Source organism: Chiloscyllium plagiosum, unplaced genomic scaffold (genome assembly GCF_037043375.1).
Source record: "Chiloscyllium plagiosum isolate Xiang-an unplaced genomic scaffold, Cpla_swu_hap1 HiC_scaffold_19, whole genome shotgun sequence".
NCBI classification, from domain to species: Eukaryota; Metazoa; Chordata; class Chondrichthyes; order Orectolobiformes; family Hemiscylliidae; genus Chiloscyllium; species Chiloscyllium plagiosum.
In genome coordinates this window covers 6,982,740-7,000,775 of record NW_028270157.1, presented here as the reverse complement: position 1 = coordinate 7,000,775, position 18,036 = coordinate 6,982,740, and the positions used below count along the sequence as shown (strand labels likewise).

Sequence of the window (18,036 nt, the reverse complement as noted above, 5' to 3'; positions counted from 1 at the left end):
TATGAGTAATTTTTACAGACTTAGAATTTAGGTTTAAAAGTGCAAAATAGTTTTTAAAAATGTGAGAATAAGATCTGCTGTGGAGAGCTCACAAAGAGTCAACCAGTGTCGGTGCCATCTTGACTCTTAATTCTAGAATTTGACCTCAAATTCTGCCACCTGCCATGGTGGGATTCAAACTCAGGTGTCTGGATTTATAGGCTCACAAGAATACCAGTAGGCCATGCCTCCCCCTAGTAAGCTATACCTTTGAGCAAAGCCAATATAAAGGGTGAGCGCTACAGAAACCGATAACAAATTTCAAGCATAAATTCAGCCCTGGCCCATTTGTCCTCCATTTAGGTTTTGTGAACTTTTAAAATCTTCCTTAATCAACCTCAACGATTTACCCTGAATTTTCACACCTATCAGAAACTGCATACAGTTTCATGACATGTTCTTGGAATCCTACTTTTCCAACTCAATAATTTTACCCTCTTTCAGACCAGTAGAATCACAAAGATGTTCCTCTAATGGAACTTGTGTGCAGCATGTCACTGAACAGGCTATAGTGGATCGTGGAGGTGTTTTGAACAAAGCAAGAAATCAAATATAATTTCCCCCTTAAAACCATTTTCAGACTTCAGGTGATTTCCACAACATAGAGTCATAGAGATGTACAGCATGGAAACAGACCTTTCGGTCCAACCTGTCCATGCCGATCAGATATTCCAACCCAAGCTAGTCCCACCTGCCAGCACTCAGCCCATATCCCTCCAAACCTTTCCTATTCATATACCCATCCAGATGCCTTTTAAATGCTGTAATTCCACCGCTTCCTCTGGCAGCTTATTCCATACATGTACCACCCTCCGCGTGTAAAAGTTGCCTCTTAGATCTCTTTTATATCTTTCCCCTCTCACCCTAAACCTATGGCCTCTAGTTCTAGATTCCCCCACTCCAAAGGTGGGGGACTTTGTGTATTTATCCTATCCATGCCTCTTGTGATTTTATAAACCTCTATAAGGTCACCCCTCAGTGTCTGACGCTCCGGGAAAACAGCCCCAGCCTATTCAACAGACCGTACTTTTCTTTAAATGTCCAATAATCGTCCAAAAATTATAATTCCATTTTTAAAATAATTGATTCATTCCACTTTTGTTAAAATGTTAATATTAAAAGATGATATTTCCCTAATCTTGCATTACAGGTATAATCTGCTTAGAGTTTGTCAATATTTATAATGACAGTCCATCTATACAAATTTTATTCCTTGCTTGTTGCTGGGAGAAACCAAGGCAGCAGAGTGGAGGACATGCAATTAATAAAATTCAATACCGTGCAGTCCAGTTTCTGATATGAAAATGTGAAATCTCCAAAATTGATTAATTTAAATAATAAAAGAAACCTAGGAGTGATTACAAAGAGAACTGCAGATACCCAGAATTGATTGCATAGACAATATTGGTTACCTGTGAGTGATTGCATGGGAAATAGTGGAAATCGAAAATCCATTTCAGAGAAAATAACGGATATCTGGGATTGATCTCATAAAGAATAATGGATGTCTTGACTCACTTATATATATAATAATGAATGTCTGCAGTTGATTGCATACAGAATAACGAATACCTTGCAGAGATTATTACATATAAAATAATGGAAATCTGAGTGTGATTACTTACAAGTGTAATGGAAGCACGAGAGTGATTACAGAGTGGATAATGGATATAAGAAATTGATTTCACAGAGAATGAAAGAAATTGGGATGTAGTTGCTTGGGGATAGAAATTCCACTGAACAGAAATGAGGGGAAACACCTTTCTTTCTTGATAGTTAATGACCTACTTATTTGAATTACCATAATCACACATTGCAATGCCTCATTTTTCCACAATTTCACTAGTAGGGCTTTAATTATGGAGAAGCAGGTAAGCACTCTCCCATTTTTCACTGGAAGAGGAATTTAGCCCAATCTTAAATGAAATGTTACCTGGGAGTAATTGCACCACAATAGTCTCACGGTGACTTCCACAATAAATCATTTGATGGTTTGTAACTCTGCTGGGATTAAGTTACTGCCTTGTAATCACTCCAGTGTGTCAATTATATTTTAAATAAATGTTCAATGGGGGAAGGGTTATTCAGCAGAGTCTGATCTGTATGGTTTTGTTGGTATTTCACACTGAAGATTTAATGATCTCACAAGATGTGGTTTATTAGGAATAGATTTGCAGTTCATTAAGAAAATTTTCAAGAACTGTGTTCTTAGGATGTGATATTTAGAAAGAGTCATAAATTAATATAAAACCAGAAAATATTAAATGGGCACCGTAGCCTAAGTACTGATGAGCCTGCAGTCTTAATCCCTTTAAAAGACAGTGTAAAATCGCATGTAAGGATTAGTCAGGATGGCGGTGAGATTTACAATTGATTAATCCCCTAAACAGGCAAGTTATAGCTCAAAGCAGCCTAGGGTTAAATCTGCTTCATGACTTTCATAGCCTTCCTGCAACATAACATTGTTGTGACATTAACCTTTACGCTGAAAAAGTCTCCAAGGGTTTACCAGGTGACATATTTTGCTGGTTGAAATCCCAGATCAAAACCAGTATAAAATCTGTTGTTTAGTCTCGTCATGTAATGTTTTCCATCTTTACGGCAGCGTTGTCAGAGCCTATGTTGAAACAACAGTGAGGCTATCATTGATGGTGACAGCAGTCCTGGGGCTTTAAGATGAGTATCTATCTGTTTTTTGGTTCTTTGTTGACTATGAGAAACAGGAACGATCAATCAAACTGTGACCACTCTACTTTCCAAACTGATTGACTCAATGAAGCTGGGACCATTTGTTTGAAACTTCAATGGTTTGAGTCTGCCTGGGCCTGCCCATCAGCCAGCTAGCACTTGCCATTAACTTTAGACAAAATCTGTAGTAAAAAGAGTGGACCATTATATTATCTGTTTCATTGTTCAAAGGCTTGTCCTTTGAGGAGAGATGGAGCAATTTAGGGCTATTCTTGCCATAGAGATTGGAAGGAAAAGGGCAGATCTAATTGAGGTAGATAAAATGTGAAAGGGTACTGACAAAGTAGACCTGGAGCAGAAGTTTCCCTGTGAAGGGCAATCTGGAATGAGAGGTCATAGTTTTAGACTGAGGGGAGGCAGATTTAAAGTAAAGGGTGGCACAGTGGCTCAGTGACTAGTACTGCTGCCTTACAGCGCTAGGGACCTAGGTTCGATCCCAGTCTTGGGCGGCTGTCTTTGTGGAGTTTGCACATTATCCCTGCGTGGGTTTCCTTCCTCAGTCCAAAGATGTGTAGGTTCAGTGGATTGGCCATAGGAAATTGCCCATAGTGTTCAGGGATGTGTGGATTAGTCATGGGAAATGTCAAGCAAACGGGTAGGGGAATGGGGCTGGTTGGGATACTCTTCGGAGGGCTGGTGTGGACTTGTTGGGCCGAAGGGTCTGTTTCCACACTGTAGAGATTCTGTGAAAGATGAGAGAAATATGACTTCTCTCAAAGAGGTGTGAGTTTGTGGAATTCAAAGCACAGTGGATGCGGGAACACTGAATAAGTTTAAGGAGGCAATAGAAATTTTAACTAGCAATGGGTTAAAGAGTTATGGGAGCAAGCAGGACAGAGGTGTTTACATTGAGATGAGATCAGCCACAATTGTATTGAATGGTGTGACTGGCTCGAGGGGCTGAATGGCCTACTCCTGCTCAGAGTTCTTATGTTCAAAGAGATCGTGGCTGATTTGTGACCTCACTCCATGCCATTGTAATATATTTGGTTGGCAAAAGTCTACCAATCTCACATTTAAAATTAACAATTGACCTAGCGTCAAATGCCATTTGTGGAAGAGAGTTGTGAACCTTTACCACTCTTTGCTTATAGATATGTTATCTAGTTTCACTCCTGAAAGCCTGACAACATTTGGGTTATGTTCCCTCATCTTAGATTCCCAAGCAGTAGGAATAGTTTTTCTCTCTATCCACTCTGTCAGATTAGTTTAAACATGACATGGAGGTGGTGGTGTGGGACTGAGATGGACAAAGTCAAAAATTACACCACACTAGGTTATAATCCAAAGGTGTCCCCAATGTATTCTCTCTCACTTAGCTGCCTGAGGCAGGAGCAGCGCTCCAAAAGCTTGCGATCTCAAATAAACCTATTGGACTATATTCCAATGTCATGTGATTTTAGAGATGAGTTTAATACCTTCAAAACTTCAAATCCCAGGAAAAGTGAGGACTGTAGATGCTGAAGATCAGAGTCGGAAAGTGTGGCGCTGGAAAAGTATAGCTGGTCAGGTGGCATCAGAGGGGCAGGAGACTCAACATTTTGGGCTTTACACCAGAAGCGTTGACTCTCCTGCTCCTTGGATGCTGCCTGACCTGCTGTGCTTTTCCAGTGCCACACTTTTCGACTTCAAATCACACCGTAACCTATTTCATTCCATGCAATGCAACACTGGTCTGTGCAGTTTCTCATCATAAATTACTGGCTGGAGTCCAGATATCATTCTGCAAAATCTACACTGCACCCCCTTTGAGTCTTTCCTCCCTAAGATACAATATTCATAACAACACACAGAACTCCAGGTGTGAAGTAACTAGAGTTGGATATGATTTGTAAATTTGAGGTGTTGAGATACTAAGAATCAGAGTCGGAAGGTGTGGTGCTGGAAAAGCACAGCAGGTCAGGCAGCATCTGAGGGGCAGAGAATCAACGTTTTGAGCATAAGCCCTTCACCCCGAAACATCGACTCTCCTGCTCCTCGGACGCTGCCTGACCTGCTGTGCTTTTCCAGCACCACACTTTTTGACTCTGATCTCTAGCATCTGCCGTTCTCACCTTCTCCTAGACTAAGAAACAGCATAACCAGCAAGAATAAAGGTAATTGGTGTGCAAAGTTTAATGAGGATGAAGATGCAGTCTGGATGGAGACTGGTAAGGGTAAAATTATAGTTTATGGAGAATACAGTATGAGAGGCTGACCACTGATATCAGTGGGATATCTCTGGGATAATTGAGTGTATACATAGAACATTACGGCGCAGTACAGGCCCTTCGGCCCTCGATGTTGCGCTGACCTGTCATACCAATCTGAAGCCCATCTAACCTACACTATTCCACGTACGTCCATATGCTTGTCCAATGAGGACTTAATGTACTTAAAGTTGGCAAATCTCCTACCGTTGCAGGCAAAGCATTCCATACCCTTACTATTCTCTGAGTAAAGAAACTACCTCTGACATCTGTTCTATATCTATCACCCCTCAATTTAAAGCTATACTCCCTCGTGCTCGCCGTCACCATACTTGGAAAAAGGCTCTCCCTGTCCACCCTATCTAACCCTCCGATTATCTTATATGTCTCTATTAAGTCACCTTTTAACCTTCTTCTCTTTAATGAAAACAGCCTCAGGCCCCTCGGCTTTTCCTCGTAAGACCTTCCCTCCATACCAGGCAACATCCTAGTAAATCTCCTCTGCACCCTTCCCAAAGCTTCCACATCCTTCTTATAATGCGGTGACCAGAACTGTACACAATACTCCAAGCGTGGCCGCACCAGGGTTTTGTACAGCTGCAGCATAACCTCATGGTTCCGGAACTCGGTCCCTCTATTAATAAAAGCTAAAACACTGTATGCCTTCTTAACAACCCTGTCAACCTGGGTGGCAACTTTCAGGAATCTGTGTACATGGACACCGAGATCTCTCTGCTCATCTACACTACCAAGAATCTTACCATTAGCCCAGTACTTTGCATTCCGGTTACTCCGACCAAAGTGAATCACCTCACATTTGTCCGCATTAAACTCCATTGCCACCTCTCAGCCCAGCTCTGCAGCTTATCTATGTCTCTCTGTAACCCACAACATCCTTCGTCACTATCCACAACTCCACCGACCTTAGTGTCATCTGCAAATTTACTAACCCACCCTTCTACGCCCTCATCCAGGTCATTTATAAAAATGACAAACAGCAGTGGACCCAACACCGACCCTTGCGGTACACCACTAGTAACTGGACTCCTGGATGAACATTTCCCATCAACCACTACCCCCTGTCTTCTTTCAGCAAGCCAATTACTGATCCAAACTGCTATATCTCCCACAATTCCATTCCTCCGCATTTTGTACAATAGCCTACTGTGGGGAACCTTATCGAATGCCTTGCTGAAATCCATATACACCACATCAACCGATTTACTCTCATCTACCTTCTGGTCACCTTCCCAAAGAACTCAATAAGGTTTGTGAGGCACGACCTACCCTTCACAAAATCGTGCTGACTATCCGTAATCAAATTATTCTTTTCTAGATGATTATAAATCCTATCTCTTATAACCTTTTCCAACAACTGAAGTAAGGCTCCCTGGTCTATAATTACCAGGGTTGTCTCTACTCCCCTTCTTGAACAGGGGAACCACATTTGCTATCTTTCAGTCTTCTGGCACTATTCCTGGAGACAATGACGATTTAAAGATCGGCAATTGCCAAAGGCTCGGCAATCTCCTCCCTGGCTTCCCAGAGGATCCTAGGATAAATCCCATCCGGCCCAGAGGACTTATCTATTTTCACACTCTGCAGGATTTCTAATACCTCTTCCTTGCGAACCTCAATCCCACCCAGTCTAGTAGCCTGTATCTCAGTATTCTCCTCGACAACATTGTCGTTTTCTAGAGTGAATACTGTTGAAAAATATTCATTTAGTGCTTCCCCTATCTCCTCTGACTCCACACACAACATCCCACTACTATCCTTGATTGGTCCTAATCTTACTCTCGTCATTCTTTTATTCCTTAAATACCTATAGAAAGCCTTAGGGTTTACTCTGATCCTATCCGCCAACAACCTCTCATGTCTTCTCCTTGCTCTTCTGAGCTCTCTCTTTAGGTCTTTCCTGGCTAACTTGTAACCCTCAAGTGCCCTCATTGAGCCTTCACATCTCATCCTAACATAAGCCTTCTTCTTCCTCTTGACCAGAGATTTTACTTCCTTCATAAACCATGGCTCCTGCGCTCTACAGCTTCCTCCCTGCCTGACAGGTACATACTTATCTAGGACACAGAGGAGCTTTTCCTTGAATAAGCTCCACATTTCTAATGTGCCCATCCCCTGCAGTTTCCTTTCCCATCCTATGCTTCCTAAATTTTGCCTAATCACATCGTAATTGCCTTTCCCCCAGCTGTAACTCTTGCCCAGTGGCATACACCTATCCGTTTCTATCACTAAAGTAAACATAACAGAATTGTGATCGCTATCACCAAAGTGCTCACCTACTTCCAAGTCTAACACCTGGCTGGGCTCATTACCCAGTACCAAATCTAATGTGGCTTTGCCCCTTGTTGGCCTGTCTACATACTGTGTCAGGAAGCCCTCCTGCACACATTGGACAAAAACTGACCCATCTATAGTACTCGTACTATAGTGTTACCAGTTAATATTTGGAAAGTTGAAGTCCCCCATGACAACTACCCTGTCTCTCTCACTCCTATCGAGAATCACCTTTACTATCCTTTCCTCTACATCTCTGGAACTATTCGGAGGTCTATAGAAAACTCCCAACAGGGTGACCTCTCCTTTCCTGTTTCTAACCTCAGCCCATACTACCTCAGTTGATGAGTCCCCAAACATCCTTTCTGCAACTGTAATTCTGTCCTTGACCAACAATGCCACACCTCCCCCTCTTTTACCATCTTCTCTGTTCTTACTGAAACATCTAAATCCTGGAACCTGCAACAACCATTCCTGTCCATGCTCTATCCATGTAGGTAAGAGTTTCAGGGACAAATGAAATGAGGGAAAGCTAGTGATGGACAATGTTAACTAGGCAAAAGTAGGTAATGGTATCAGTATCTGTCGTAAAGCTAGCTGCAGCATGACCTTGTGTATGACTCCACCATATATCATCTTCCATTTGCCTTTTTGATTACTCATAGTCCCTGTCTACCATATCATTGAGGTCTAATGAGGATCAGATGGTTTACAGCCTACCTTGGTACACACTTGTACAAATCACACCATAAATTGCAGTTAGATCTAGCTTTTTGGCCATTTCTTCAATCTTGTCCCCTTCCTCTGATTCCATTCTTCAACCCAGCCACCATTCCCGAATAGGAGTGTAAGGCCATCAGATATATTAGTAGAATTAGGCCTTTCAGCCCATTAAGTGTATTCCACCATTCGATCATGGCTGATATATTTCTCAATTGCATTCTCCCTGTAGTCCTTGTTCCCCTTACTAATCAAGAACCTATCTACTCTGTGTCTGAAACGCATTTATTGATTCAGGCCTCCAAACCCTCTGTGGCAATGAGTTCCACAGATTCCCCACTCTCTGGCTGAAAACATTCCTCCACATCTCAGTTCTAAAGGGTCACCCCTTCACCCTGATGCTGTGCCCTTGGGTCCTAGTCTCTCCTACCAGGGGAAATATCTTCTCCATGCCCACTCTGTCCAGGCCCCTCAGTATTCTGTAAGTTTCAATCAGATCCCCCTCATTCTTCTAAACTCCATTGTGTACAGACTTGGAGTTCTCAACCATTCCTCGTATGACAAGCCCTTCATCCTGGGATCTTTTTTGTGAACCTCCTCTGGACCCCCTCCAATGCCAGCAAATCCTTCCCCAGATAAAGAGCCTGAAACTGCTCACAGTGATGCCAACTGGTGATGGGAAGTGATGGCCTCGTGGCATTATTGCTGGTCTATTGATCCAGAGACCCAGGTAATATTCTGGGGACTGGGTTCAAATCCCACCATGGCAGATGGTGGAATTTGAATATATTAACAATCTGAAAATAGAGCCTAATGATGACTATCAATCCATTGTCGATTGTCAAGAAAAACCCATTTGCTTCCATAGAGAAGGAAATTATCATCCTTACCTGGTATGGACTGCATGTGACTCTAGACCCACAGCAATGTGGTTGACTCTTAACTGCCCTCTGGACAATTAGGGTTGGGCAATATGTGCTGGCCTAGCTAATGACACCTACATTCCATGGGTGAAGAATTGAAAAGAAAGACTGTTCACAATGTGATATCCTGAGGTGACTCCACATCCATTTCATCCCATTTGCCATCAAAGCTCTCATATACACTTTCTATCATCCCTCTGTTTCATACTGGTCAACCTATCATTCTCAATCTTCTATAAACTTTAACCTCTCTAACACTCTCCCTAGTAGATCGTATCCATCGTTAATCTCGGTATTTATCTGTTCTTTCACTTGGTATATCAAATGACTTCTGCCATCACTGACCTATGCTTGCTCTTTGACCCCCAATATCTTAAATTTACAACTTTCATCTAAAGCTTTCAATACCATTTTTCTCCTCCCGATGTCATTCGCTTCCCGAACTTTCCAATTCTCTGTGTAGGGCCTCCTGTCTTTCCCTCTTATTCCCCTTACCCTTAGCCATCTCCAGTCCCTTGGGCCTTATCAGCTGAAATTCCCTGTCCCTAGTGACCTTACCCCTTTATTAAGTTTCTTTATTAAATTTTCTGTAAAAAAGAATGTCCTTGTAGCCAGGTCTTTTGTTGCTTCTCCAGACCCTTCTTTTCTTTTCTTGCCTCATCTCATTTTCTCAATGCATCTGTGAGGCGTTTTTTGACATGTTTTTATCTTAAAAGTGAAATATAAGTGCAAGATTTTGGCCTTGTTACATTTTAGTAGGCTAGTTATGTAACAGCATGCGGATGGCAAGCAATAAGCCTTGTGCTAATCCTTCACTGCTTTTGCTTTTATTGAAAAATCGGATCAAAGAAGGTGGTGTGAAAACAGATATTTTCACCCAACGAGTAGTTAGCATCTGGAATGCACTGCCTGGAAATGTGGTGGGGACAAGTTCAATTGAAGTGTTCAAGAGGGGCTTTGGATGATTGCTTTTGGACAGAAATCTGTGCACGGAGATAGGGGAAAAGCAGGAGATTGGCACTGGGCATAGAAATGGTGCAGCTATGGTGGGCCAAATGGTCTCCTTCTGTGTCATAACAGTTCTGTGATTCTGTGAGCAGAGTGGGAGGCAAGCTGTAGCTAATCAGGAATTGGTGATTGTATGATGCCAGCCTTGTCTATTAAAGTAAAATGATGGAACAGTAAAGGAACAGAAAGATTGAAGCAGACAAAGGCAACTCGGGACAGCACAAGAGGTTTATGAGACAGTTCGCAATATTATGACTGGATTCTATAGTTTCATAGTCCTTGCAGTAAAGATGCTGTTTCTTTTCTAGGTACCTGGAGGTGGAGAGTAGTGGCCATCGGAATGAAGTCCGTTTTCACTATCAATCTGGCAGCCATCAGTCTCACACAGAGGTCTTCCCATATGCTTTGGCCGATGGGCAGTGGCATCGTGTTGCCCTGGTCATTAGTGCATCCCACTTGATTTTATATGTGGACTGTAACAAGTAAGTAAATGAGGAAAGCAATTGTGGCAAGTGGCAATGCTCATTCTGCATCTGTATGGCGAAGTGCAAGGCCACCAAGTCCCAACAGTGATAGCTATTGTTCTGAGATTCATAGATTCAAAGAGGTGTACAGCCCGGAAGCAGGCCCTTTGGTCCAACTCATCCATGCTGACCAGATATTCCAACCTAATCTAGTCCCATTTACCAGCATTTGGCCCATATCCATCTAAACCCTTCCTATTCATATATCCTTCCAGATGCCTTTTAAATGTTGTCATTGTACTAGCCTCCACCACTTCCTCTGGCAGGTCATTCCATACACACACCACCCTCTGTGTGACAAAGTTGCCCCTTAGGTCCCTTCTAAATTTTTCCCCTCTCACTTTATGCCTTCTAGTTCTGGACTCCCTGACCCCAGTGAAAAGACCTTTTCTATTTACTCTATCCATGCCCCTCATGATTTTGTAAACCTCTATAAGGTCACCTCTCAGCCTCCGATGCTCCAGGGAAAACAGCCCCAGTCTATTCAGCCTCTCCCTATGGCTCAAATCCTCTTGAAAGTGAATGGGCAATTTGTTCAATTTAAAAGGTTTCTTTACTATCTTGGCCAAACATGCACATTGTTACAGATTATCTGCTCTCCCTTAAATTAGGTAATTGAATTAGAATGGAAAGAATAAATTCAATTACCCAACCAAAATTACTATAATGGCTTGCAGCAGTGTATTTTATTATGATATACACTAAACTATTCGCAAAACAGTCTACTTCATAAACATGTGAAGGACATCCCACTTGTGGAGATAGAACATACTTGTCATTTTTTGTTGTTTGAGTTTGACTCTAAGTAACGGCTCATTTCTTGTCCATTCTTAGTTGCTCTGTGAAAATGGATTTTATCTTAACCTCTGCTTGCCTTGTGTTAATGAAGTTGCCTAGGTGGTGTTAGGACTTTGAGCCAGATTTAAAAATCACACAGCTCCAGGGTTCTAGTCAAACAGGTTTATTTGAAAATACAAGCTTTCGGAGCGCTGCTCCTTCATCAGCTAGCCAGTGGGGCAGGATCATAGGACACAGAATTTATGGTAAAAGATCAAAGCGTCATGCAACTGATGCAATATTTTGAACAAACTTGGATTGCAATTAAGTCTTTAATTACTTAGAATGGGGATACAGGTTTCGATTGATTAATTTTTAAATGTCAGAACTTCTTTCAAGTCACTTTCCCGAGAAAACATAAGATTTTATCAGTAGGATAAAAAGATGACATTTCAAGTGTGAGGTTAGAGTCTGTCTGTATCCCAGCCTTGATTCAGACTGGTTCTACTTCCAAAGTAGGAGTTTATAAAATGTCACATGGATTGCCTGCCTACAGATTGTGTGCTTTTTGAGCAAAATTGAATGTATCTGCAAATACAAATTTGATGTTGTATGATTTTTAACTTGGCCCACCCCAGACAAACACCAATGCCTCCACATCACATCCTAGAGTCAAGAATAGCAGTATTTGTCCACATCATGCTGGTATCAGTTGGCTCAGTTGGCTGGATAACTGGTTTTCAATATGGGGTGTTGCCAATGGCATGGGTACTGTTACCATGAATGTCTTGCCTTCTCAACCTCATCCGTCACCTGAGACCTGGTGACCCTCAGGTTAAACCGCCACCAGTTGTCTCTCTCTGAAGGCACTATGGGGGCTTTGCCTTTTATGTGACTAATTCCCAGCCTATCCAGCCTCTCCCTATAACTCAAACCATCCAATCCTGAAAAGAGCCTGGTAAATCTTTTTTCTGAACTCTCTTTAATTTAATAATATCCTTCCTTTAGCAGGATGACCAGAACTGCACACAGTAATCCAAAAGTAGCCGCATCAATATCCTGTATAACCTCAACATGATGTCTTAACTCCTGCACTCAATGGTCTGTGTAATGAATGCAAGCATACCAAATGCCTTCTTAACCACCTTGTCTACCTCTGATGCAAATTTCAAAGAACTATGTACCTGAACCCATAGGTCTCTCTGTTCGACAATACCACCCAGGGCCTGCCCTTGTTAGTTTTACCAAAATACATTACCTCACACTTATCCAAATTAAACTTCATCTATCACTCCTCAACCCATTGGCCCAATTGAATAAGATCCCTTTGTAATCCTAGATAATCTTCTTCACTGTCCACTATACCACCAATTTTGGTGTCATCTGCAAACTTACTAACCATGCTTTCTATGCTCTCATTTAAATCATTTATATAAATGACAAGCCTGCGACCAGCACCTATCCCTGAAGAACACCCCTGGTCGCATGCCTTCAGTCTGAAAAATAACTCTCCGCCACCATTATCTGTTTACCACCAAGCTAATTTTATATCCAATTGACAAAGTCACCCTGAATCCCATGTGATCTAACTTTACTAATTGTCAAAGGCATTACAAAGATCCGTGTAGACAAGATCTACTGCTCTGCCCTCGTCAATCCTATTGGTTATGTCCTCAAAAAACTCCACCAAGTTTGTGAGACATGATTTCCCATACACAAAGTCATGCTGATTATACCTCATCAGTCCTAACCTCTCCAAATGCGTGTAAATCCTATCTCTCAGAATCCCCTCAAACAATTTACCCACCACTGATGTCAGACTCACAGGTTCTTCTTATGGTCTTTCTTAAATAAAGGCACAACATTAGCCAGCGTCCAGTCCTCTGGCACGTGGCTATAGGTAATACAAATACCTCTGTTATGGGCCCCACAGGTTCAACCCTAACTTCCCACAATATCCTGGGATACTCTAGATCAGGTCCTGGCGATTTATCTATCTTTTATGTTTTCTAAGACCACCAGCGCTGCCTCTTCTGTAATGTGAACTGTTTTTAAAGCATCAATGTTTATTTCCCTGAGTTCCCTAGCCTCCATTTCTTTCACCACAGTAAAAACTGAAGTGAAATATTTGTTTAGTACCTCCCGAATTCTGTAGTTCCACACATAGATGATCTTGTTGATCTTCAACGGGCCCTATTTTCTCCCTAGTTACTCTCCCTAGTCACATGAACTTACTGTTCTTTTTGAAATAAGCTTGACAAATTAGCTCAATGATTTTATAGCCAAATTCGAATTCTTAAAAACATTTTAAAAATGTATGAAATATTAAAATATGGCCTTCCTCCAAACTTCTCAATTTTTTATAAAATGCTTTTGGTCCTTTTCATCTTTTAAAATGTCATCCTGCCAACAACATTGACCTAGTTCCTGCCATCAGTAATAGTTAGCTCAGAAATGGTGAGACAATGTGAAACTTAAAAAGCATTCTTAAAAAATATTGAAAAAATTCTCAGAGTTTGAAAAAAAAAGGCTGAGGAATCTGGGCCGTTTTAAATGGAAAGTAGACAAATCAAAAAGCATCCAACAGCAATTTTGATTTTTATAAATATAATTATGGAAGTCTTTGTGCGAATCAATGTGATTTTTGCTTTCTCCAGTGATTGGAGGATTAATGGGTTGTAAAGTCCAGTTGGATGAGCCTCCTTGGAGGTTTTCCTCCTTTGCTGGTGAACAAGCTTCCATTAAACTCACTTTGACGTTAGGAGCTAGGTACTTTGGTGTACCCCATTTGGGTGTGTTTTTGTCTACAGCAGGGCATGTAAAATATGTTGAGTGGCCAGCACATCATAGACCCATCCACTCTGGACTTCTCCCATAATATGGAGATGGGACTTGGTTGTGGGGTTGGGAAAGGCACCCACGGAGCTCCCTGACTTTAGGCTTATTGAGATCCATATCAATTGTATACAGCCGGGGTGGGGGGCAAGACTCATCCCCACCCCCCCAAAATGGTCATCCCTCTCTACTTTCCTTCCCGTATGCCAACTAAAACTTGGCTTTCTTCCTGATAAAGGTCACATGCCCAAAACACCAACTCTCCTCTGCACCTTGGATGCTGACTGACCTGCAGTGCTTTTCCAGCGTCATATTTTTCGACTCCTCCTCCCCGCGTCCCCCCACAATTTAGCTTCCCTTCCTCCACTTCCACTCCCCAGCCTTTCCTGCTCTGAAAGACCAGGATGTACATGTTCAGGTTACCATGCGCTTCATCCAGGGACTTCCCTATGCTCCCAGCCTATGCCCTGTTACATTCTGATGTTGCTGGGACTGCTGCATTTGCTGGGTATTGATCAGGAAGTCTAACCTCAGCCTATTGAGTCCACCCTGAGTGTGTTATTGCTGCAGTGCTGGACGTTCTGAAAGTCAATCCATTTGGGATCATCAGAGAGGTTGTGAGCAGCCTATTTCCCTCTCTAATCCCAACCAGAGTCTCAGAATTGAGACGCTTCAAGAAAAGTCATCTCTGACATGGAGGTGCACCATCAGGGAAGAAGTTAGGAGAAACTTTCTATGACAGGCTTGACAGATTTCCATCCTCACTATGCAGCAGCTGTACTCTGGAGGCATGGTTAAGGAATGGCAGCTTGGTAATAATGTTAATGTGACTCGTCCAGAGGGCCAGACTAGTCCTGTGAAAACATAACCATATCTAACTCCTTGTCAAAACTGGGTTTTGAAGAAATTGAAACGTTAACCCTGTTTCTCTCTCCACTGCTACAGCCAGACCTGCTGAGTTTCTCCAGCAATTCACTGTATGTGTTTCAAACTTCCAACACACACAATAGTTTGCTTTTATCACACTGAGAGTGATTGCATCGCGGTAATATTGCTAAATTATTAATCCAGACACCCACACATTGTGGCTAGGGACACAGGCAGATACTGGAATTCGAATTCAATAATAATCTGGAATGAAGAGTCTAATGATGACCATGAAACTATTATAAGAAAGATTGTCCACTTCACTAATGTCCTTTAGGGAAGGAAGCTACCATCCTGACCTGGTGTGGCCTACACATTACTCCAGACCCACAACAATGTGGATTCTGGATCAGTGGTGCTGGAAGAGCACAGCAATTCAGGCAGCATCCGAGGACAGGCTCCCTGACCTATCACCTTCATCTCCTCCCCCACTCACCAATTGTACTCTATGCTACTCTATCCCCACCCCCACCCTCCTCTAGCTTATCTCTCCACGCTTCAGGCTCTCTGCCTTTATTCCTGATGAAGGGCTTTTGCCCGAAACGTCGATTTTGCCTGTCCTTGGATGCTGCCTGAATTGCTGTGCTCTTCCAGCACCACTGATCCAGAATCTGGTTTCCAGCATCTGCAGTCATTGTTCTTACCCACAACAATGTGGTTGACTCTTAACTACCCTCTGGGCAATTAGGAATGGGCAATAAATTCTGGCCTAGCCAGTGATGCCCACATCCAGTGACTGAATATTAAAGAAGAAACATTATTGTTTTAAGGTAACGCCTACCATACACAGAGTAAGGGGTGGAGTCTGCCCCACTCTCCTGTCCTTACTTTCTATGGCAGCTGATACATCTCTGTTTGCTCTCTTGCACCCCCCCCCCCCCCCCCCCCCCCCCAATCACCCCCCACCCTGGCAAATTCTCAGCTACACAAAGGGAGTCCTTGGTAACATTTCCATGACCAAGCACTCACTAGCTCCAGGTGACTCTTATCATGTGTCCAATAGATTAGCAAAGCACTTCCACTTTCTAGATGAAGCCTTCAGAGAGTTTGTGAAATAATCTCTGGGTGGTGTATATGAAAGCTTGTTAAAAGTTCCCAAAAGATCTCCTGGATTGTTTCAAAAGTATTCACAGAAAAATAGAAAATTGGTGCAGGAGTAGGCCATTCAGCCCATTGAACCTTCCTGTATGATCATGGCTGATCATTCCAACTCAGTATTCGGCTCCTGCTTTCTTCCCATATCCTTTATTTCTTTTTATCCCTAAGGCCTATATCTAAGTCCTTCTTGAAAATCACCTTCTGCAAACCTCCAGCAACAAATAAATAATAAAAAGTGATTAACCTTTCAGAAAGGTTCAAGATCTCAGCACCATCTGGCTGCTCCTATTCAGCTGTCTGCTATTGGGAGAGGGCGATGGTGCAAGTGCCAGTTATCAAATGCCATCTGAGCTCTTTAATGAATGCTGCCACATAATTTAAGTAATGAGTGCTCTCCTCTGGGTTCATGCTTCATCTCCTTTACCAATATGGTGTCCTGAGGTGACTTTTCAGTTTCCATGGCGCAAGTCTCCACCTTGGCCAGCTTCTTTAATGTTTCAAGTATGTCCAGAAAATCAAATCTAATCTCATAAGAATATGACTCTCTTAACCATAGACGCACCAGGACTTACAAATCATTTACACATTCCTGTTGAAGGGCTTATGCCTGAAACATCGACTCTCCTGCTCCTTGGATGCTGCCTGACCTGCTGTGCTTTTACAGCGCCACACTTTTGACTCTGATTTTCAGCATCTGCAGTCCTCACTTTCTCCCAGGATTTAAAAATCACTCTAATAACACATTACATATGGACTTCATGTTTTTGTTTCTGTTTGTAGGATTTATGAACGAGTTATTGAAAGGCCCAGTATGGACATTCCAATTGGCTCAACATTTTGGTTAGGACAAAGGAACAATGTTCATGGCCTTTTCAAGGTGAGTGACTACATAATGTTACAGTTGCTTTATTCTTTCATTTTACAGCAACACACTTTCATTAATGGATAGTGGTCTATTATTTCAAAGTGTACATCCCCATTCAGAATTATTTTTGTGTCAAACACATTGAAGTTTGAACACTGTTGACACTGGGGCATAGATATGGTAGCCATTACAGAGACATCGCTGCAGGAGACATGGATGTGAACTGATTCATTATGAGTCATCTCTTGAAATGTCATCAGTGATAGCGGGAAGAGTCATCAAGCCACTTAGGAAGCACAGAGAATAAAGAAAAGATGGAGAGATGGCTCTGTTAGTGAATGATAGAGAATATAGAAGGATGACCCAAGTTTTGGACAGCAGGATATGGAAGTAGTTTTGACAGGGATGACAAATGATTCAGGCAAAAAAGTCACCTGAGGGAGTGGGGTACTTAACAGTAACTACACAATGAAGTCGTGCATAAAGGAAAAAATAATGAAAGCTTGTCAGAAGGACATGACAATAATCATGGGAAGTTTTAATCCATCCATCAATTGAAAAGTCTGACGGGCAAACGTACCTTAGATGAGGAATTCATAGGAGGACAGTATGTTCTGAAGCTGACCATTGTAGGTTAGACCAGACTTAGGGTTATGCAAGAAGGTAGGATTACTTAATTAATTATCGCATATTGAAGGCACCCCTGGGTAGCAGTGACCATAATATGATGGAATTTTGCATTCATATTGAGGGAGAGTGGACTGGATCTAAGACAATTTCCTTGAAATTAAATACGAGTAATTATGAGACTGAAAATAGAACTGTCTGAAGTGATTTTGCAAATTAGGTCAAAGGATCAGTTAATAGAAATGTAGTGGCAGACAAATAGAATTAGCTTTATTGTCACATGTGCTCAAATGATTACAGTAAAAAGTGGCAAGTGGCCACTATGGCCATCTGAGGAACAAAGATCCCTCGGTACAGCTTTCTCGGGCTACACTTCTTGGAAAAATAGAGAAGTAAAAAGTCCAGCATTGCAGATTTAGAAATAAATTATTAAACGGAAGAGAAAAGTGTTCAGTATGATTGTC

At 42.1% G+C, this 18,036-nt stretch overlaps 1 protein-coding gene across 1 annotated transcript in view; it reads left to right on the top strand.

The window, feature by feature from the left end:
- LOC122559324 (protein kinase C-binding protein NELL2-like) overlaps positions 1-18,036 on the top strand; it is a 360,484-nt gene that overhangs the window by 48,706 nt on the left and 293,742 nt on the right. The window contains exons 4-5 of the mRNA XM_087997004.1: positions 10,228-10,401; positions 16,861-16,957. Of these exons, the coding sequence (XP_087853130.1) occupies positions 10,228-10,401; positions 16,861-16,957 (271 nt within the window). The remainder of the gene's footprint in view (positions 1-10,227; positions 10,402-16,860; positions 16,958-18,036) is intronic.